At 45.8% G+C, this 22,042-nt stretch overlaps 2 protein-coding genes across 2 annotated transcripts; both read right to left on the bottom strand.

The window, feature by feature from the left end:
• Positions 1–1,832: 1,832 nt before the first annotated feature.
• Positions 1,833–3,278, bottom strand: LOC136512754 (uncharacterized). Its single transcript, XM_066506748.1, has one exon. The coding sequence runs from the start codon at positions 3,136–3,138 to the stop codon at positions 2,203–2,205; it is 936 nt and encodes a 311-aa protein (XP_066362845.1). The 5' UTR covers positions 3,139–3,278; the 3' UTR covers positions 1,833–2,202.
• Positions 3,279–6,188: 2,910 nt separating this feature from the next.
• On the bottom strand, positions 6,189–21,179 carry LOC136511351 (mitogen-activated protein kinase 10-like). Its single transcript, XM_066505443.1, has 17 exons — positions 20,718–21,179; positions 20,450–20,586; positions 18,007–18,134; positions 17,815–17,918; positions 16,821–16,948; positions 16,180–16,724; positions 15,648–15,799; positions 11,257–11,351; positions 9,852–10,260; positions 9,522–9,649; positions 9,379–9,438; positions 8,572–8,721; positions 8,325–8,480; positions 7,970–8,181; positions 7,755–7,853; positions 7,014–7,186; positions 6,189–6,770 (listed from the first exon to the last, which is right to left on the bottom strand). The coding sequence occupies exons 1-17, from the start codon at positions 20,884–20,886 to the stop codon at positions 6,403–6,405; spliced, it is 3,213 nt and encodes a 1,070-aa protein (XP_066361540.1). The 5' UTR covers positions 20,887–21,179; the 3' UTR covers positions 6,189–6,402.
• Positions 21,180–22,042: the final 863 nt, after the last annotated feature.

Raw genomic sequence — 22,042 nt, 5'->3', positions numbered from 1 at the left:
CAATTGGGAGTTGGGACCCCGGCTACTACTACTCCTACATATGCTGCACTGATGCGTAGCTCATCACTGTTTGCTGAATCATCCATAGCCAAGAGCTCTTGCGTACCAGCGTGGGCAACACTGATAACCGGGGAGGAAAAAGTGCACGGCAGTTTTTTCCCCAAGGCTCACAGCCTCTTACAAGCAGTTTTCAGAGACTTCGCGTCCAGGTCTGCAAAATTCTAAGATCTACAACAGATAGCGGCGAAACTTGGTTCACATTATCCCAAACCTGAGTCTGACGGGATGGACTAACTCAGCTCAAGTGGTGCACATTATCGAAATTCAAAACCATCCCATCCCTATTGGTTCACAACATCTATCTATCTTGCACACCTCTTCCTTTTGTTTCAATTTTCAATATGAAAATGGACTCTTGTTTAAATGTATTTTGCTCCAATCATGTCCTCCGGCGTGCTTGCATTATTGCTGTTGTTTATTCTCATTCAGATTCCTTTCGCGTGACATGTATGGAGCCATTGACCGCATGTCTGTATTCCGTTTGCTCTATGTACAATACAAGACACGCAAGTTGCTCTGTATAATAAGAACAGAGAAACTGAAGAGCAATGGAGAATGGAGAAGCACGAAGTTGGTTGCCGTATAAGAAACTGACGAAGATGGAGGATGAAGGAACCACGAACAGCTCATATGAAGTTCATACAAACAGCAAGCTAATGCTGTCGAAGTCAAACACACGGAGAGAAGACAAAGTGACATGTCCACTTGGCCGTGGTTTTCAGAGAGTTCAACGTCGGAAGGCTGCAAAGCTAGCTGCACGTTCTTCAGGCTACGACGCACATCGGCGTTCTTGGAAAGAAAAAAAGGCGCACATTTGATGTCAGAAGCTGCGATAAGTTCAGCACTCGTTTCTGAAGAAACGGAGCAGAATGGATCGGCAGTCACGTTCAGAGCTCTGAACTTTTTCCAGCGAGGCGAGCAGGAGCCTCCTTCCCTTTTGGGACCATCACTCACCTATATCCCAAAAAGTTCCCTGAACCTGAACCAACAATCTTTTCTCTTGCTCTGTTCAATAATACAGTGTGGTTTATCTTTGTCGTAAGCAGTGGTTGGATTCAGCAATAATGCACGTACTCTTTGTGTATGTAGTATTATTATCGCCGTTCCTTTCTGATCCAGAATTCCACATGGCGGCTGACTCGGGTGCCCACAACTAATCGTTAAAGCGCGGTGTGCAGCCGGCGCAAGAAATGCTGCAAGTTGCTCTAAACAAACTTGGGAACTGAAGACATGCATGACTGGGTGGGTAGCAACCAGCCAAGCGCAGACTGCGACCTGCCTGCATGCTCTCTCCATGGCATGGCAAGGCAACCCAAGTTTGTGCAAACTCTTGTCGCTCGAGGGGGGGCGCTGAACTTCAATTTCCCACCTTTTGAAACAAGTTTAAATTTTTAGGCTGAACATGAAACTCAAAGTTTGTCTTTTTTGGCCAATCTGGATGGCTTGGTTTGGTCGGTGTTTCTGTGGATCACAAATTCACAGCTGAGGCGACTCCAACCTACCCTCACACGGATCGACCTGATCAGTTTCTGGGATCAATCACTGCTCAACTGCAATCCTACATGCTGGAACCACTAGCCATGGACGGATCATATATATATATATATATATATATATATATATATATATATATATATATATATATATATATATATATATATATATATATATATATATATATATACGCGAGAGCATCACTGGCAGCGATCGATAGAACGCATCGCCAGCACCTGGGGCCGGCCCCTGCGTTTTGCTCAGCCACAGATCAAAACTCAGGAGCCTAGAATCTTCTTCGTATCATTATCAACTACCATGTTCATCCACGTCACCAACAAAAATCCACTTCTCACATCACGTTTGGTATGACATGTAACCATATTTTTTGTAGTACTACTACCACCATTTACAAGCAACTCTGGAGCTCAAGCATCTCTACAATAGCGCATATGAAATGAAACTACAAGGTACCGTGCATGACAGCGACCACTCACTCACCTCCAGCCACCATTAGGGCCGCGGCCATGGCCCACCCGGCGAGATTAGCCGGCGCTAATGGCGGGGATTCCCTTTACTTTAATATACACATCCATACACCGGGCGCGTGGGCGTGTACAATACCAGAACTGCCCTTGCCTCCCAGCCTCACATTGCCACGCTGGACCCACGGGCGGCGTCCGACGTGGAGCCGGAGCCAACCAGCGCCGCGGAGGCGGCGGCGGTGGGGTCGTCCTGACCGGTCAATGGCGTCGTCGTCGTCGCCCCTGCGCAGGCGAGCCGTGCCGGCGCGCCGAGCGCCGCGTCCACGGCGGCGTCGCTCCACCGGTCCTTCATCGCGCGGTTCAGCCGCGCCACGAAGCCCTCGCGCCGCGCCTCCAGGTGCCTCAGGAGCCGCGCCGACATGCTGCACCCGTGCCCGTCCTCGTCCGACAGAGGTGTCGCCGCCGCCTCTGCCTCGGCGCCGTCGCAGGCCACCGCGACGGAGGCGAGGTACTCGACCATGGACTCGGTGACGCGCGCGGGGGCGGCGCCACGGCCGTCCCAGAGCCACATGCGCGCGACGGCGCGGCGCAGCGCGGCGTCGGCGGCGGAGCCGGCGGAGGTCGACGCGACGAGACTGGGGCTCAGGGTGACGACGTACTCCCCTGGAGCCGCGGCGTGCACCGTGGCGCCCGCGGTGAGGTTGCTCCCGGCCATCCGGACGGTGACGCGGCGGACCTGCCTGCGCGGGAACGACGGGTCCGGGAACAGCGCGCGCTCCACGCCGCGGCTGGCGTGCAGCAGGGCGCGCTCGGCGCGGCCGTTGGACACGAAGAGCAGGTCGAACCGCCGCCCCGCGGCGCTGCCCCGCGGCGCGTCGTTCGCGACGGCGACGGCGAAGCCCTTGCCGGCCTCGTGCTGCGCGAACAGGGACGCGCACGCGACGGTGATCACGGCCGCCAGGCGGAGGACGATGCTCTGCGTGGAAGGGGAGGAGGAGGGCGCCGGACGGCCGTCACGGCCCGATGGCGCGGCGTCGGCGGTGGTGATGTCGACGCAGGATGAGGCGGTGGAGATGGGGAGGAGGAGCGGAGCCTCCATTGGTGTGGTCCGGTGGAGCACCGCACTGGAGCCGAGGGACGAGCACGGGAGGAGAAAGACAAAGGCCGAGGCTTTGGCTTGTAAGCAAGGCGTGGGAGTGGGAGGCAACCGGCCGAAGCTAAGCTAGCTCGGAACTGCCTGGTGGTGGCTGCCACAATAATGCGAGCGGCGCGGGTTATTTAACGGCAAATGTTTTTGGCGTCCGAAGAATGGGCTGTGCTGAACTGCTGCTGATTGATAAACTGATTAGGTCTGTGTTTGGTGCGTTGGCCGTCCAGTGTTAGCTTGACAGGTTTTTCTCGGACGCGTCCGAGGACAAGAGAACAGGGAAGACGACGCTGCAGTGACTTAAAAAGACCAGAGAACAGAATCTAGCAGTGCCCACGCTTGATAAGCATGGCTTTATATCGCTGAGATCTAAGCATAGACATTTATATATATATAACCATTGTTACCATCACAGATATACCAAGAATATCACCCACAACAGAAACATAGCACAAATTACGAAACAACCACAAATCTTCTATGTCCTGAGAGTTTCAATGTACGAGAACTGAGTGTAACCTTTTTCTTGTTTTGGTTTCCGCCGAGTTTAAATTATAGATTTCCAAAACTTCTATTCTAAACTTGTCTCTAATTCTATTTATCAAAACCTTGTTATCTCTACCACAAAAGAGTTATGAACCTAGGTTCCATTCCTAACAACTCGACTAGCTAAACTAGAATAATAAGCACACAACCTAGGTACACAATATAAAGTGCGAAAGCATAATTGCCTCTCACATGGTCTAAGCTCTATCAACTAGACTAGCAAACTAAACTAGAATAGTATAAGCACACAATCTAGGTACACAATATAAAAGTGTGAAAGCTTAATTGCCTCTCGCAAGGGCCAGAGCTCCTGATCAGATAACTTCGTGCGCGCCCGTACAAGGGCCTTCCCCACATTCAAGAGCTTGTATTGAATCTTGGGAACAAAAAGATATCACATTACACGTATCAAACGGCTTACATTAGAGCAACTCCAATAAACTCTTTATATCATTCAAAAATTATAGAAATAGAGATTTTGGTGAAAAATATGATCCAACAGTCTCTTTAATTGGATCTCTAAACATAAATATCATCTACTCCAGATTTCTCATTAGCTAAAGATGAAGAGCGAGGATGGCTCTCTAGAGTGCACAAGAGATGTAGAAAAACTATTGAAGGGTACAAAGATATAGAAAGCAATTTTTACACAAATAACTCTCCAAATGATGATTTAGAGAGTATAAACTTTAGAAAGTCTCGCTCTTATGAGACTATTGCGTGCAAAAAAAAAATCCAAAAGGAAACTTATCTTTTGTTGTTCATGGAATTAATAAAATGCATGTTTCCCTGCTCATTTGTCTTTATTTTTATTTTATTATTTTTATCTTTTGTGTCCATACTTTCATCCCAAACAACAATCTTTCGATTATAATCTCTCTATCAATGTTTTAGCTCTTATAAAACTAGTTTGGGCCCATATAAGTTTAAGATTGTCGTATCTATGTCTGCCTCCAAGCGGTTTTTTGCAGGTATCATGCATGAATCACCTTTAATAAATAGAGGTACATGGGTAATTTCAATGAAGCACTAATTAACCTTAATAAAAAATATTAAAACATCAAATCTTGGGGACATAAGGATGTTTCAAGATGATGGATTTCAGAAGGTAGATAGACATGAGCCGATGCTCCGAATCAGACGCTTGTGTGGCGGACTGGCATGCCCTTTGCGCCGATCGGTTACTGCAGGGGCAACCGCGGCGGCGGGCACTTGGGTTGCAGCTGCCGCAGTTGGCCTGGCACTGTTTCCATGAGTAGTAACAGTAGTCTCCAGTCTCGCAACAATAGCAGTCTCGTTTGTTACTGAGCCTTAGGACTTGCCCCATTCGTTTCGCTAAAAAACAAGTTAAAATACTGTTCCGGCTAATTTGTCTAGAAAGAAAAAATACTGTCCTGGCTTAAAAAAAAAACGAGGCCAAAATATCACCGTGAACTTGGTCCTCCCATCTAACGCCGTGGAGTTGACGGACGCGGTAGTTGTAGCGTTATCGCTTGGGTACCCCTCCTCATTGCAATTCCGACCTGATCAAGTAGCCCTCGACGACCTGCAAATCAAATTCATAGATAGACATGCATGCATTGTCACACAAAATATATATGTCGATATCTGTACATGGCATAAATGACATGCAGAGACAGGCAAAGGTTGTAATCTACACACTTACACTGTGCAGGCGAAGCAAAGAGCACGACGAGCAAGAACGCGGCCGCCAGGCCGACGCTGAAGCTCCTGGCCGCCATATTGGATCCGATCCTTTAGATAGGGAGCGACGACGTATTAGAATGTTTGTACGTATGGTAGTAAAGCTAAGCAAGGATTGATTGGGTTTTTTATATAGGGCACATGCATGAGGTACTAGTGATATATATATATATACATGGAAAAATAAACAGCCTTTGCGATTTTGATTCCCTCTTAATCTTTAAAAAAAATGATTCCCTGATTGTTTCCTCTTTTCTATACTCCTTCTTTTCTCGCGTCAGGAAACAACAAATACAAATCGTGAACCGTTCTATTTTTTTTTTTAAAGGCGATCCGGCCGTATGGTTTCCTTGTTTATTAGTCGCATCCTGGGCCCTCGACATCTCCTTATTTTGGTTTGGGCCGACCTTTTACGAGGCCCACCATGCTACGTTGCCGGGGCAATGTGTGCGTGTGTGTGTTTTGACTTTTTAGGGAACCACCTGATTCCATCACGACCGTGATCGACGACATGCACATGCTGGTGCTGGAGTTGCAAGCTTAATGGCGCTGGACGATGGCAATTGGAAATTTGGAACTCAGGCTACCCCAAGGTTCACTTTCACGAAATTTGGAACTCTGACACTCCAGCCTTCAACAAATTCGACGTTGCAAAGGGGCGCACCACTGCAAGTCTGCAACGGGCAATGACAAATGTTGCATTTATGTCAGAATATCTCCAGCCTTTCCCTTGGATTACATTCCTTCTACTATTAGCAAATAGTTAATTTCCATTGAATTAAATGAATTGATCAAACCTTCAGTTGTGCGCAAACTGGCACCATTTTCGCCTCAATATATGGCGTAAAAACAACATGTTGAAGAGTTCAAGACTCTTATGTGATCACCTCTTATGAATCACTACTTATACCATATGCCACTTCTTGCAGGCTAGTCCTGGAGAAGCTGTGGCCAGCATATCAGCAGCTAATACATCCTTGACATGCCAGATGGCACGACGCCAACGTTTCGGTGAGCGCCAGCGCCTACTGATGCCGCAGCGGCAGCAACAATGCCGTTAAGGGATCTTGTGTATATGTCAGTGTCAGATGCTATCCTATCTAATGGGTTATTCTTCGGTCCAGCTGGAAGATGGAAGGGGGGTGCTCTCATGTTCACAGCCACATCAGGCGAGCCTTTGATGTTTGCACAAGCATAAGCCTGCGACTGCTGTGTGTAACCTCCCATGGTACTGTCCAATCTTGCAGGCATTTGACGGTAACCGTATGCTTGTGGGATTTGTTGATGAGGATACCCTGAATTCATCACTGAGCCATTAACTCTTACTGATCCTGCTGGCAAATAGAAAACAATCTCAGAAAAGGGCCATGGTAAGTCAAAAAATATCAACAAATCATTTTTAGCACTCCATTCCAAATTATAAGTTGTTTTCGCTTTTGTAAATATGTAATTTTTGCTCTGTATCTAAACATGGCGTATATCAAGATGCATAGCAAAAACCATGTACCTAGAAATGCCAAAACGACTTACAATTTGGAACGGAAGGAGTAACTAGTAGTAAGTGAACACAGAAATACCTGCTTGTGCTTGCAGCCCTTGTGGAGCCAGAGATGGCCTGGGAACATTTCCAGGACCACTTCCTTTCTCCCAAGGATTCTTACATGAATCATCAGAGACTGGTCTAACCCTTGATGAGGCAGCAAGAGGTTGTTCCTTGGCAGGAATTGGATTCGAGTGAACAACAGTAGTCCTACAAAATGAAGCTGCAGGTTAGCAAAACAAAAAAGCAAAAGCTTTCACTCAACTAAATTACAGTGACAAAAAGACAGAAGCACAGACAAGTGGAGCAACTGTTTATGAACATTCTGAACGCATACTAATCAACTGTCAGTTTTGATTTCAGAAAAGAAAAAAACATGACTTGTACCATGCCAGTGAAGCATTGTACAGTTGACTTCAGAATTTGAGAACATGTGCACCCTCAATCCTAGAACATTGACACCACTGAGTACTGCTGGAAACACCTCTGGTCTTGCATTCAAGACCATGTATAGGAACTTTGAAATTATCCAGCAGGACTACGATTTTATCTTTGAAGTTTGAACTCCCATGATCATCTAGCCTTGGTCACTTCGCTCTCAGGTATCAACATCCTAACAACGAACTCATACCCAACCCAGAAGATGACTCTTCTTACCATTGGGCACTCAGGCCACAAGGGAGGACCTTAATATGGAGACAAACTAAGATGTACATGTACTTGAAAGTGCACCTCAAAGCAGCCTGAGGATGAAATCAAGACTATGATGCCCTATTACCTGGGAAGGGATGCGTGTTTCCTGTCTGTTGGAACTGATGGGCCGTTACCACCACTCTCTTCAAGATGAGAAAACTGCTTCTTAAATTGATCAACAGCACTGCATAAAAAATAGCCAGCAAGTGTTTCCATCAAAGGGTTGAAACAAACGAATACATGAGTAAATACATGCATGCGCAAAGCAACATACATGTGCAAACACAGAAAAGCTAAAACCTTGGGTAGAGAAAGGTTGTCCTCTCTGTGCCATTAATGTAGCTATTCAACAATTGTGGGTGATATTCCAGCATCTCACGGAATATCAACTCTCTTATCTCTTCCTTTGACATTCTTTTGTGCTCGAAGTCAAATTCCACTTTTCTGATTGGCTGACAGGATGGTTCTCTTTCAACCCTGGCAAGACCTTTGAAGTATGGATCACGCAATGCCTGAAACAACACATATATTGAAAGAAATGTCGCAAATACTTAGGATTACAAAGTAAGGTTGAAAGCAACATCACAGATCTAGTTCCATAGAGAAAAATTAGACATGACAAAAGGTTTTAAGATGATACAGCAGCAAGGACTACCTCTTCTGCTGTTGGACGGTCCTTTGGATCAAAGGCTAATAGCTTTTCTAATAGTTTAAGTGCCAAAGGATCTGCACTGGGAAACTTCTGAGAAAATGGAACAGGGTCCTTCTTTCTCATGCTGCTCAAGTACCTTCTTGCTTTCTCATTCCGAACCTGAAAAGGAATAAAAAAACAAGTTCAACTTTGGAGTCACTGAGCCATGAGACGAACTAAAAATAGAGTTTCCTTGGTTATAGCACTATACCCGAGAAATTGTATCCATTGACGGTGTGCCTAGAAGATCAGTCATCAAATCTAGCTGATGAACAACATTTTTGCCAGGAAATAAAGGCTTCCCTGTCAACACCTCAGCAAATATGCATCCAATGCTCCAAATGTCAATAGCTGGTGTATACTGCATTTTTGGGGGATAACAACAATATAAAGCACATTCAGATTATAGACAGTCTGGCAATAATTTATATAAAAGCAAGCATTCTTAATAGTAAGAAATGCTCATTTGATTATTGTAATGCTGCAATTCAGCAGGTTATTGGTTCCTACTTCCGATTTGTGCATAATAGGGACAAAAAAAGGTAAATATCAATCAGATTGATCCATGCATAAAAATAAAAAACATAATGAAAATGGCATACAGAACCAAAAAGAACATTTATATCTGTACCTATAAATGACAAGTTTGATGAAATCTCTCGTGTGAAATTACTATGAGAATCTTTATCCAGATTCACAGTATTTGGATAGAACCATTCAAAGAAGACACTAAAGAGCATCTCTCCATGAGTTGGAGCTCCTACCAAATTCTACCAAAAAATAACAAGGCAACGGTAAGAGTAAAATGCAATAGAATACCATGATAGAGTTCATTGTCAAGGAGGAAACATAAGTGAAGATATGCAATAGCATACCATGATAGAATTCATTGTCAAGTTGGAAAACATAAGCGAATAGTATTATCAAATAATCATAATTGGTAATTCATATTACGGGACCACCAAACATTGCTTATTAGTGAACATAATAAGTAATGATATGTAACTAGAAAGCTCACCTTGGAGAAGAAGGATCCACAGAGCTCTGGAGCTCTGTACCACCTTGTTGCAACATAATCCTGCAGGGCATATGTATCAATACACGACATACATTATATCTGAATCCAATGAAAAAAGAGCTGACTCTTTGTTTCTTACATACCGTCCAGAAGACTGTTGTTGGGGTATCATTAAATGCGACTCGGGCTAGTCCAAAGTCACATATTTTCAATTTGCAGTTAGAGTTCGCTAAAATATTCTTGGGCTTCAGGTCACGGTGATAAACATTAGCTGCAATTATGTAAGTTCAGAATCAGCATAAAGTATGGCTACAAAAGGTACACTATGCAATCAAATGTTCACTCTGGGTTGCAACATAAAAGGAGATGAAAGGGATTATGACCAGCCATACATGACTGAACTAAAATGCACACTCCCATTTTTGGGAGATTCAGGGAAATGGCTGGCATATACAGCGGGAGAAGTGCCATACCAGTATGAATGTATTTGAGGGCCCGAAGTAACTGATAGAGAAAGAACTGGTAATGCTCCTTGGTCAAGTCATCGTTGGCCTTTATAACTTGGTGGAGATCGGACTCCATAAGCTCGAAAACAACATAAATATCCTTGAAGTCCTTTCGCGAGGGAGGTAACATAATGTGCTTGATCTCAACAACATCAGGGTGCCTTAGGAGCCTCAGAAGTTTGATTTCACGGAGGATCCTCGCGGCGTCGGAGACGTGCTCAAAGATATTGTGTATCTTCTTGATCGCCACTCTCTGCCGGGTGTGAAGATCGATGGCCGAGCACACAACCCCATAGCTTCCCTTACCAATGACTTCTTGGATCTTGTACCGGTTTGCATCCCCGTAGTCTGTGAAGAAGTCGGCCTCTGCAGAAGTCTGCAACACGAATTGCGCACACTAGATCAATGAACTGTTTCAAGAAACCCCCACTGCAGAGGACTTGAATGCTCAATTTGGAAAAAAAAAAACCTGCGCCCGCCTCTGATGCATGTGCCCAGCTGAAAAAAAAAAAAGGCGCAGGTTTTTTTTCCTCTCAAATTTGCTTCGCCGCTTTTTTTTTCAGGGGCAAAACCGTCTTTTTAACAGCCAATTAACACCGTTAGCTAACGGATTTGACGGTAGTGTCAAATTAGGGATGAAAGTTGAAGTGAGTGAAAAAAAATTCAGGGCCAAGAAAGGAACGACTCATTTTCTCAGTGTCAAATAAGGAATTCCACTGCAGACGACTTGAATGCTCAATTTGGGAAACCGAAACGGGACAGCAAATGGAAGGGGGTTGCCAAACCTTTGCAGGCAGATACAGGAATAGGTTCGGAACGGACAGAACCTGTCATAAGGCAGTAACCGTGTGCACAAAAAGTAACAGTTTCCCTTTTACTAATGGAATCGTCTCCTCCTCGTGGGCGTGCCCGACGAACACCGCAAGCAAAGGGAACGAACGGCTATGCGCGCCGACAGGAGTACAGGGCTAAGGCAACAGGCCGCCGTGCTGTTTAATCCGGGGGACAGATGGCATCTCGGAGATCAGAGCTGTCCGCAAACTCGCCCCGTTCAGCTCACGCGGTATTTGACCTTTTCATTACATCATCAATTCAAAGCGATGTCCAGATCGAATTTAGACTCCACCAATTGATATGAACATGGATGAGTCGCGTCGCGTCGAGTCCCGTCAAAACTTTTAAAAACAGACATGATTTAAAAAGAAAAAAGAAAATAAAGGTGAAGTAGAGGTTCCGAAAATTAGGAATAGATGGTTCACGCACACTGACTCTATGAGCAGCCCAGAACCGAATCAACGCTAGCGCGCAGCAACCTAACGGCGAAATTTACGAGCAAGCACCAACAGGAAGCGGGAGGAGAAGAAGCGCCCACCTTCTTCCGCTGGTCCTGCTGCATCCCCGCTGGCCGGATCTCCCGCCCCACCGCCGGTGCCAAACGAAAACCCCGCGCCCCTCGCTTCCGCCGCACTCAGCACCCGCCTACGCTGCGGCCTGCGGCGGCACAGCGCATTCACCGGGCCCCGAGACGCCGCGCGCGGTCGGGATCAGGGGGCGAGCAAGGCCCCGAGCACGCTGGGACGTGGGACGGCGGCCGCGCGGCAAGGGGGTAGGGCTCCTCCACCCGATCTCGCCGCGCGCCGCGTGCAGCGCCCTCGAGGAGAGGAGAGGAGAGAAGGGAAGCGGAAGGGAAAGGCGGAGGGGGAGGACGGGAGATTTCTTTCGTGTTGCTCGTGGCTTGTTGCCGTTATATATGGTGGGGGCCTGGGCAGTGGGTGCGGGTGGGTGGCGTGTGGACGCTTGCCCACCGTCCGATCTGCATCTTTGTGTGATCCATCCACCGCCGCCACCACCTTTGGGCTTACCAACGCCTAGTGGCTTTTGAAAACACGATGCCCAAATTTCATTTTGACATTATCTGCCGCTTTCGTACCGTCCTCAAAAAAAAATCCTAAAGTTATGCAAAATACTCCTTCCGTCCCTACGCTTCGACTTTTTTTTTACATCCATTTTAGCAAAATAAACGTACCAAAAAAATCAAAGCAATTTTAACTAGTTTTATAGAAAATAATACAAAAATTCATGACACAAGATCAGTTTCATTAGATTATCATGAAATGTATGTTTTTTATAATCTCTCCTGCAAAGTTGGCTAGCAGGAGTACATCTATAGAAGTTTTATGTAGGATGACTCTAGAAGTTGATTCGATTCGGTGACAGAGAAAGCACGGCATGAAGCTAACACAAGACTCGATGATTGTACTAAACATAGGTTCAACGACTACATAAGTAGCTCGATGATACATCCAGTGGCGTGTATATAATAACCTAATGGGGCACGCCACAACAGCCGCGAACCGTCGCTGTAACAGATAACTAGTCTCTGTTGCGTTCGTGTCGGCGCATGACGTTCGCGTTTGCACTCGCGACGGGTGTAGGTTGGGATCTCCGGTCTTTACCTGGAGGCTGGAGCACCACCCTGCGCCCGTCATTAGGTGGGGAATTGAAACGCCAACTAATGGCAGGCTTGCCTTCAAATCACACTTTGGCGACCCGTGCCCGTGCAACCAGCCGCCAATAATAAGTGTGCCTGACGCCGTGACGCCGCGAGAGGGCAGTAGGATCTGCCGGAACCCAGCTGCGTTGTTGCGCCGGATCGGACCGGACGGACAGTCGAGACGGACCAGGGACGCCGTACGCGGGACGGATGAGCAGCAGCGACACATGGGCGCCGCCGACCTGCGAACGCTGTACAGCTGCAGCACGTGCGGTGTCCGCCTCGCGTCATTCATGCCGCTTGTCTTCTAATCGTATTTTTTAACTTGTTTTTTAGTTAGAATAATGTTTTTTTTTCCAGAACAAATCAGTCGAAATTTCGGCTTGTTTTTATACTAGCTAACTGGCCGGAGCGGAGATCACACGGCCGTGGACGTATATTTATATATTTATTTACTGACCGCCGTGCTGGCCGGACTGCTGGTGGTAGGAAAAATAGCAATTGTGCAGGCGTCGTGTACCAGTCGTCTGCAAAAAAGGAGAGGACGACCGGCCGTGACCGTCACACAATCCGTTGGACGTCGCGTCGGAATCGCCCCTCACTTCATCATCACTCATCACAAAATCACAAAAAGAATGGCCAGCAACACCGACCACCAGAAAAAGAAACCCAACCCAACCCAACAGAACCACGGGTTTAGGCGCAGCAGAGTCAGTGGCGAGCGGCGTGGCGCCTTAATTCACACGGACGGACCAGACAGCAGAGCACCACCACCACAGAAGAAAAACACAGGGGAATGGCTGGCACCGGTGTGAAATTTTCGTATTTTGGTCTCTTTTGAAAACAATTTTTAGAAAAATACCAACGCCAAAATATTTTCTAAAAATATACCATTTTTAGGCGTCTTAGCACATGACGCCGAGATATGAGGCTCGGCGTCGTGTCACTCGACGCCGAGGTATTGCCACGTCACGGACGACCGGGGTCGTCGTCGACACGTTGGCGCGTGGGTCCGAGACGTCAGCGTCGTGTCAGCCAACGCCAAGTCCCCAACCTCGGCGCGGTTGGACTGCGCGCCGAACTACTGGCCCCATCCGGAGCGCGGCCCAGGCGGCCCAACAAAGCACGGTGGCCCAGAAGCTCGGCGTTGGGTCACTTAACGCCGAGCCTCCAGACCTCGGCGTGGCTCGACTCAACGCCGAGGTCTGGACCATTTAGGCCGCGCCGAGGCCCCTTCTTCTTCCTCCCTTCATTCTGAAACCGCCGGCCTTCCTCTCTTTCTCTTCTCCCCCACGCCGCCAGCAAACCCTAACCTCCAAAATCGACCCCCGGTGCCACGATCTCGGCTCCCGAAGCTTCCTCGAGGTAATGGTCCCTCCCCTCCTCCATTCTATCCACGTAGATGTGCTTACATTGTCCCTAATCATGTGGAATCATGGTTGTTTGGTGATTTGTTATATTTGTGTTTGCATTTGCAAAATGTATGACTTAGGATGATTGAGTGCATTGTTGTTTAACTGTTTTATGTGATGAACATGTTAGGTTAGTTTGGTTTCTAGTTATTTTGGTTATTAGGGTTATTTGTTTATTGTAGGTGTCATTAGGGTTAGTTATTTGTTGGTCATTAGGGTTACTATGTATTTTATTTATTTGTTGGTCATTATATTTCAATTTGTTATGACTAGAAATGATTATGTTGTTGGGGTTGAAAAACGATGAAATGATATATTTTAGTTTCTACTTATTGGATTAAAATATATTCATATGTGACATTACTTGTTGTGTGATGGCTGTAGATGGATAAATTAGTGAGGTTGCATCATGGAGGCCGTATTGTTAGACAAGAGATGATAGTTTGGAACACCTTCAGGGAGAGGCTTTAGGTCGTAGGGATTTGCCCTCTGGCGACCATAGCTACAATTGAAAGAATTTAGTCATATTAACGGAGAACCAAACCTAAATCTAGGGTTTTCTATTTGTTGCACAGATAATGAATAAACATTGGGATTACCTTGGAATATGAGCTTTACCATGCCTTGACATCCTAACATTACGTAGAAAAAAAATCAATCCAAAGTACCTTGCAACGAATGTAAATGTACTAACACTAAATCACCATACCTCCCAAATAAGCTTTTCATTACAAACCCTAAACAAATTTGAATCCCAACAAACACAAAATTTAACTCAATGATTATAAACCATAACATATACAACAACAACAACACCAACAACCATACATTTGGGTCATTCAATCATTTGAACCACCATACATTGCACGAATAACATGAACATGAACCAAACCTATAATGCCAAGTTCAAAAACAAACGAATCTAAATGGATGAATTGAAAGAGGGGAAAGAGGAGTACCTTGGCAAAATGCCTTGGTCATAACAAATTGAAATGTAATGACCAACAAATAAATAAAATACATAGTAACCCTAATGACCAACAAATAACTAACCCTAATGACACCTACAATAAACAAAGAACCCTAATGACCAAAATAACTAGAAACCAAACTAACCTAACATGTTCATCACATAAAACAGTTAAACAACAATGCACTAAATTATCCTAAGCCATACATTTTGCAAATACAAACACAAATATAACAAATCACCAAACAACCATGATTCCACATGATTAGGGACAATGTAAGCACATCTACACGGATAGAATGGAGGAGGGGAGGGACCATTACCTCGAGGAAGCTTCGGGAGACAAGATCCGGGCACCGGGGGTCGATTTTGGAGGTTAGAGTTTCGTGGGGGCCGTGGGAGATTTGGGAGCCGGCGGGGGAATGGAGGAGGGGAGGGAAGAAGAAGGGGGCCTCGGCCTAAAGGGTCCAGACCTCGGCGTTGAGTCGAGCCACGCCGAGGTCTGGAGGCTCGGCGCTAAGTGACCCAACGCCGAGCTTCTGGGCCACCGTGCTTTGTTGGGCCGCCTGGGCCACGCTCCGGATGGGGCCAGTAGCTCGGCGCGCAGTCCAACCGCGCCGAGGTTGGGGACTTGGCGTTGGCTGACACGACGCTGACGTCTCGGACCCACGCGCCAACGTGTCGACGACGACCCCGGTCGTCCGTGACGTGGCAATACCTCGACGTCGAGTGACACGACGCCGAGCCTCATATCTCGGCGTCATGTGCTAAGACGCATAAAAATGGTCTATTTTTAGAAAATATTTTGACGTTGGTATTTTTCTAAAAATTGTTTTAAAAAAAGATCAAAATACGAAAATTTCACGGCACCGGTAGGCAACGCGCACAGGTAGGCAACACAGAATCGGCGTGACCATCAGCATTAGCTGATGATGGTGAGATCAACCTGCTCATGCATATATCCCAGCAGTATATTCCACGATGACTGATCGGGATGTATATTAAATTATCAACGTCGTGGTCGTCCAAAACAGCTTCTCTGTTCATAGTTACAACACCAATACAACATTAGAACTACTGCGCACCAAGCTTTATGCCAGTGCCCAAAGAAATGGAGAGCCAACTATACAATATATGCTGCCTGCCTTTTTTTTTCTATTCCCCTTGCAGATACATTATACGTACAAATGACACCAGCTGCAGAAACAAAATGCTCCAGTTCCCACGAAGTTGGTGGGTACGCGGCAGTGTCGGTTGCACACTCGCATGTGATGCTGCTGCGCCAATCATCTCCCCGGAGCCAACATGGTGCCACTAAACAACATGGATTCCGGCAGGAGTTGCTCTATATCCACATGGAGCCCCCCGGATCTTTCAGAGAACTAGAGAAACCGCGTGGAGCCGGTAAGTATACCCTACTGAATCCGCTGGAGATTGTAGTGCACCACCCTCTCGAGGGCGCTTCTGAACTCGCTCCTCGGAAGGCACTGCAGGCTCTGTATGGCCAGCTCACCTTTCTCCTCCGCGAGCTCCTGGGCTCTCCTGATCCCGCAGCTGCGGTGGACGAGCTCGACCGCGGCCGCCAGGGACCCGGGCTCGCTGAACTCGGAGTCGATGATCTCACGTAGCCGAGGCTCGTCTCGCAGCGCGAAGATCACGGGGGCTGTCAGGTTTCCCTTCGCCAGGTCGCTCCCCGCTGGCTTCCCGAGCTGCTCGGCTGACTGGGTGAAGTCGAGGATGTCGTCCACCACCTGGAAGGAGAGCCCCAGGTTCCTGCCGTACTCGTACATCTGCTCACAGATGGTGGTGTCCACGCCGCTGAATATGGCGGCGGACCTTGTGCTTGCCGCGATCAGAGAAGCGGTCTTGTAGTAGCTCTTCAGCAGATAATCGTCGAGGGTGACGTCGCAGTCGAAGAGTGTTGATGCTTGCTTTATCTCACCGCTGGCGAAATCCTTGATTACCTGTTAGCACATCGTTTTTTCCCCACTTTAGGTAAACAGAGCACGGACATTTTTATTTAAATGAAGAGATCATAGCCTGCTCGGATCCTTTAGTACCTGGCTGATGAGCTTGATGACTTCAATGTTTTCTAGGTTTGCAAGAAACCAAGAAGACTGTGCAAACATAAAATCACCAGCGAGCACAGCCACCCGTGTGCCATAGAGCTGGTGGATTGTTTCTTTTCCTGCAAACGATCAGATCTAGTTTAGAATAAATAGGTCAACTTATTGGCCTTGTTCCCCACACCAAACCATTACATTATGAAGTATGATGAAGATGAATAGCATTGAGCGTAAAGGAAACAAAGATGAAGCTTCCTGTATCACGAATGCAACAAGGTAATTAGTAAAGAGAGATAAACATGAAACACGGGTTTCCAAACTAACCTATGTCTCCAAAGTACAAGGACCAAGAGTATCAATAGAATTTAGAAATACCATGGACATCCATGCCCAGAAAACATTAAACAAATGCTTCCAAGAGGTTTTAAATTAAAAAATAAAAATAATGTGATGAAAGAATGCTTTTTTATTGACAATATGGCTGATTTGCTCATGAAAAAATACTGTACACAAGATCACTAGTAAGCACAGCTACCCTGTGACATAGAAAAGCTGATGGATTGTTTCTTTTCTTGCAAACGATCCAATCTAATTTAGAATAAACCGGTCAACTTATTGATACCCTCACAAAACCATTACATTATGATGAAGTGAATGTCAATGTGTTGAAGGAATATGCTTCCTTCATTTCGATTTTCGAGAAGAAAAAAAAAAGCTTCCGGTATCGCGAGTGCAACAAGGAATAGCAAAGACTAAAGAGAGGTGTAAAAATGACAAATGAATTTTCAATGTAACATATGTCTCCAGAGTTCAAACGCAAAAAGAAAACAATAGAAGGTTGAAGTACAACCATGCACAGCCATGCCCAGAAAACATTAAACAAACGTTTCTAAGAGATCTAAAATAAAAATAGAAAAGAGCATGATGAAAGAATGGTTTTCTATTGACAATACGGCTGACTTGTTCCTGAAAAAAACATTGTACATACCTCTTCGCATCCCACTATCGTCTATGACATCATCATGTATTAGACTTGCAGTATGAATCATCTCTATGATCTCAGCCAAGCGCTGATGTTCTGTAGTTAGCTCCCTGGATTGCAAAACCGAAATATCTGTGTGTTCAATATCAAAAAATCCTGATACAAAGTGGTACATCTATAGCAGAGAAAGGAACTTACGACAAAGCAGATAATTCAGCAGTTGCTCTGGACACCAGAAAAACTAATGCTGGTCTTAATCTCTTTCCACCAGCACCGAAAATTTGTTCTGCTGCAGAAACTAAAACTGGATTTTCTGCACCAACAAGCTGTTGAAGTTATATCAGTTATCACTGTGGCAGATAGGAGCTCATTAAGCACGAACTGCTAAAATAATCTTCAGCAGTCATGTGTACAGCTGTTGCAGATTGCAAATTAGAGCAGGCATGTTATTTGATTTTAATGCTTTGAATTTTTAGGCCTTATTTATATGAAGAACAAAGATCTATAGATGGATTGTAAAGCTGCGATGTATCATCATATAGATTGTCCACCTTTCCCAAAACCTTAAGTGTTTAGGAAAGTTGTTGTGTGCATGAAACTTATTATGTTGTCAAAGCTCAAGGCCTTAGTCCAAGAAGTTCTTAAGGAAAATATTTTTTGCATTCAACCAAAAATGTGTAGTATGAAGGGTGGGCCTGGTGCAAGCGGTAGAGTCTTACCGCCTGTGACCGGAAGGTCCCGGGTTCGAGTCGCGGTCTCCTCGCATTGCGCAGGAGAGGGTAAGGCTTGCCACTAACACCCTTCCCCAGACCCCGCATAGAGCGGGAGCTTTCTGCACTGGGTACGCCCAACCAAAAATGTGTAGTATGAGTATATCGTCCACCTTTCCCAAAACCTTAAGCGTTTAGGAGAATTGTTGTGTCATGAAACTTATTATATTGTCAAAGCTCAAGGTCTTAGTCCAAGACATGGCAATCACCAGTGGTAGAGCTTGGACAGGAAAAGAGTGGGGACAATATATCATGAAATGGAAGTAGAGTGGGGACAGATTAGTATCTTGTCAGCGCTTAAATGAATGAAAATAAATACTCCATTAAGAATTTGTCTAGCTTAGGGGTGGCCATGGTCCTCTTTGGTCCTAACGCCACTGGACATCACAACTTTAGAAAATAATAATTGACTAATTGTGACTCACTTTGAGTCAATGTCATAGGCCTGGTGGATCCTAGATATGACTATATGAGGAGTGGGGAAGCGCTGAAGTATGAGTGTGTGTATTTCTTACTTTCAGCCCTACTTGAGATTTAGTTGTATAGATGGATGCCTGAAACTAAACTTCAAAAAAAATCTCGAAGCATGTTAACATTGAAGAAACTAAAGGTTTGCAGAAAAGGACAAAAAGGGCAGTGGAAGATGTTATGAAGGCCACAAAAAAATTGACAAGTTATAGCAAGCAGAATTGCAAACTCCACCGGCCACTTCTGGTGTTCTGAGCTCCAACTTGTCAAAATATGAGACCACTACATGAAGAAGATACATGTCCCCTTGAAAGGGATGGAAGAAACTATTAATGTCTAATAATATATGCATTCCTGTCATTTTGTAGGCCACTTTCAAAGACCCGGAGCAACCATGGAATTGGACAGTTGCTGATAGCATATGATGTTACTTATTTTACTTTGGAGTTTCATGAGAATATTTTGTCTTAAAGAAATTCCATGAACTAGGAACGCTTGAGGAACATGTCAAAGAAAAAACTTCTGAGGCCTGGTGGAGCCTAGGAATCATGAGGACTGGGAAAGTGCTCAAGTATTGACTGTACTTCTTATTTTCAGTTCTATACTATACGTGTTCGAGCAAAAAAAAAAAAATCAGCCCTATTTGATATTTTAGTTGGATTGATGGATCCATGAAACTTTAAAAAATATATAAGTTCTCGAAGCATGTCAAAATTCAAGAAATAAACTGAAGTTTGCAGAAAAGGACAGAAAAGCCCAGTGGTGGAAGTTACAGAGGCCACAAAAAAATGACAAGTTAGAGCGAGCAGAACTGCAAAATCCTTCAGCCCACTCTTGGTGCTCTAAGCTCCAAGTCATCAAAATATGAGACCAATACATGAAGAAACACATATCCCCTTGAAAGGGATGGAGGCGGCTTTTAATGCCTTTAGTCATCTCTGTATTCCTGTCATCTTGCAGGGCACTTCAAAGATCAGGTGCAACCATGCACACTCACGGTGAGCATATGATGGTTACTTATTTTACTTTAGAGTTTCATTGAATATTTTATCGGAAATTCCATGAACTAGGAACCCTTGAGGAACACATTCTACCGGAATATTTTACTTAAAGACAAAGGTAATTTCGAATGATGTAGCCCGTTAACATGATGGCTATAGATTTGAAAACACATTCTAAAGAAACACCAAAGCAAATGTGCAGCCAAATGTAGAATATGAGTATGCATTAATGGCCTTCCCCATAAGTCACAATCATAACTATATATGGTTATCAATTGCAATCACGAAAAAAGAGAAATTTGACAGTTCACGCGCGCATAGCCTAAACATGCGTTCTCTGAATTCTGAAAAGAAGGAGAAGAAAAAGGAACCTAAACTATATGGCTTCTAGAATAAGCTCACCGATTTGAGATTGTTGTTGAGGCTGAGCAAGTCGTCCGAGACAACCTCGAGCAGAGAAGAAACAGAAATGCGTTCAGGGGCGCTTGCTGTTGTCACAGCAGGAATCGTCCGTGCCGGCACATCAACAGCCGCAGTTCCTGCACAGACACACCGGTCGGTAAGCACATCAGTCCAGCACTGCCACTGAAACCAAGCTAAAGCACTCGGATTTTACACGGCAAGGCAATCAAGCTTAAGCAGCAGAAAACGAGAGAGGAGAGGAGCAGACCAGGCTGGGCGGTGGCCAGTGAGGCAACGAAGCAAGCACATGGCGTGCGCCGCCGTCTGGGCGCCGCCCGCGCGCTGGGACAGCGGCTGCCGCAGGGGGCCACCAGCTGCCCCAAGTCGAACGCCGTCTTGCTCATGGACGACACCCCTGGGCAGCTCAGAGACAGCATCTCGGGCAGGGAGAGAGACGCCCACACAGCAATTGAAGAAGGAATTGAATCGAGCTAAAGCGCTTGGAGCTGGAGCTGGAGCTCCCAGGACCAGGGATACCAAAATCTTTGGACCTTGAGACGATACTTGACTGTGATAGATTTCGTGTGCGAATCAATCTGGTGGTTGGGATTTTTTCTTCGTCTCCTCGAGGTGGAGGCGGACTGAGCTCCAAGGCAGCACAGCACGGAGCACGCACTGCGCCGTTTAAATATGGATGGAGTATGCGGAGGAGAAAGGGGACTTTTTTTTTTTCTTTCTTTTTTTTTTAAGGTAGAAAGGGGGCTTTGTGTATCTATGCTGGCCACAGGATCCGGGGTTTTGCATGAGGTCATTCGCTCGGGAAGAAACTGTTCTTTGTATCTTTGTTTCTCTATATACCGTCAACATTTTTACAACTTGACCCATGATAATAATTTCAATTTCATGTCATAAAGTGAGATCAAGACACTAGTAGCGTAGAAAATTGAGTCTTAACCTAGTTGGACTGGACATATACGTTGGACGCTCAAACTTAAAGCTTCTTGCCTTTCAAAAAAAAACTTAGAGCTCCTTAACACAAGTCGCTTAATAAAATGATAATGAAGATGATCCAATGATATCTTTTCGATTATTGGAGAAGACATACATGAATCAACTTGTCAGATATTAGTTTATTTATTTTCTTTTTTTTTCTTCTTTTTCTTCCTATCGGTCATTCTTCTTCTCCGACATCCCTCTCTGCCGTCACCGGTGTGCTCCTAATCCCCCCTCTCGGGCACCACCGCTAGTGGGCTCCAAGGCTCCAACAACTCGTCTCCCTCCATGTGTGCTCAGGCATCGTTCCCTTATCCTCGACCCCTACCATACCGCTCCGTCTCCGGTCGCATTGAATTTGTCTCCACCCCGACGCCATGGCCTCATCTCGGTAGGTGCAGGTGCCATGAGCATGGACAAGACAAGCACCTCTCATCGCATGTCGCCGTGCAACGTCGTTGCCCTCCACCGGCCACAGCGTTGTAGCAGGGGAGCACTTTGCTAAAGACCTTGATGTGTAGGCCTCCCGGTCGCCGCCATCTAGGGCTGGACAAAATACTCGTGGCTCGCCAACTTGCTCGACTCGTGTCCGGCTCGGCT

This window comes from Miscanthus floridulus, chromosome 16, assembly GCF_019320115.1.
Source record: "Miscanthus floridulus cultivar M001 chromosome 16, ASM1932011v1, whole genome shotgun sequence".
Lineage (NCBI taxonomy): Eukaryota > Viridiplantae > Streptophyta > Magnoliopsida > Poales > Poaceae > Miscanthus > Miscanthus floridulus.
This window is presented reverse-complemented; position numbering and strand designations above follow the sequence as displayed.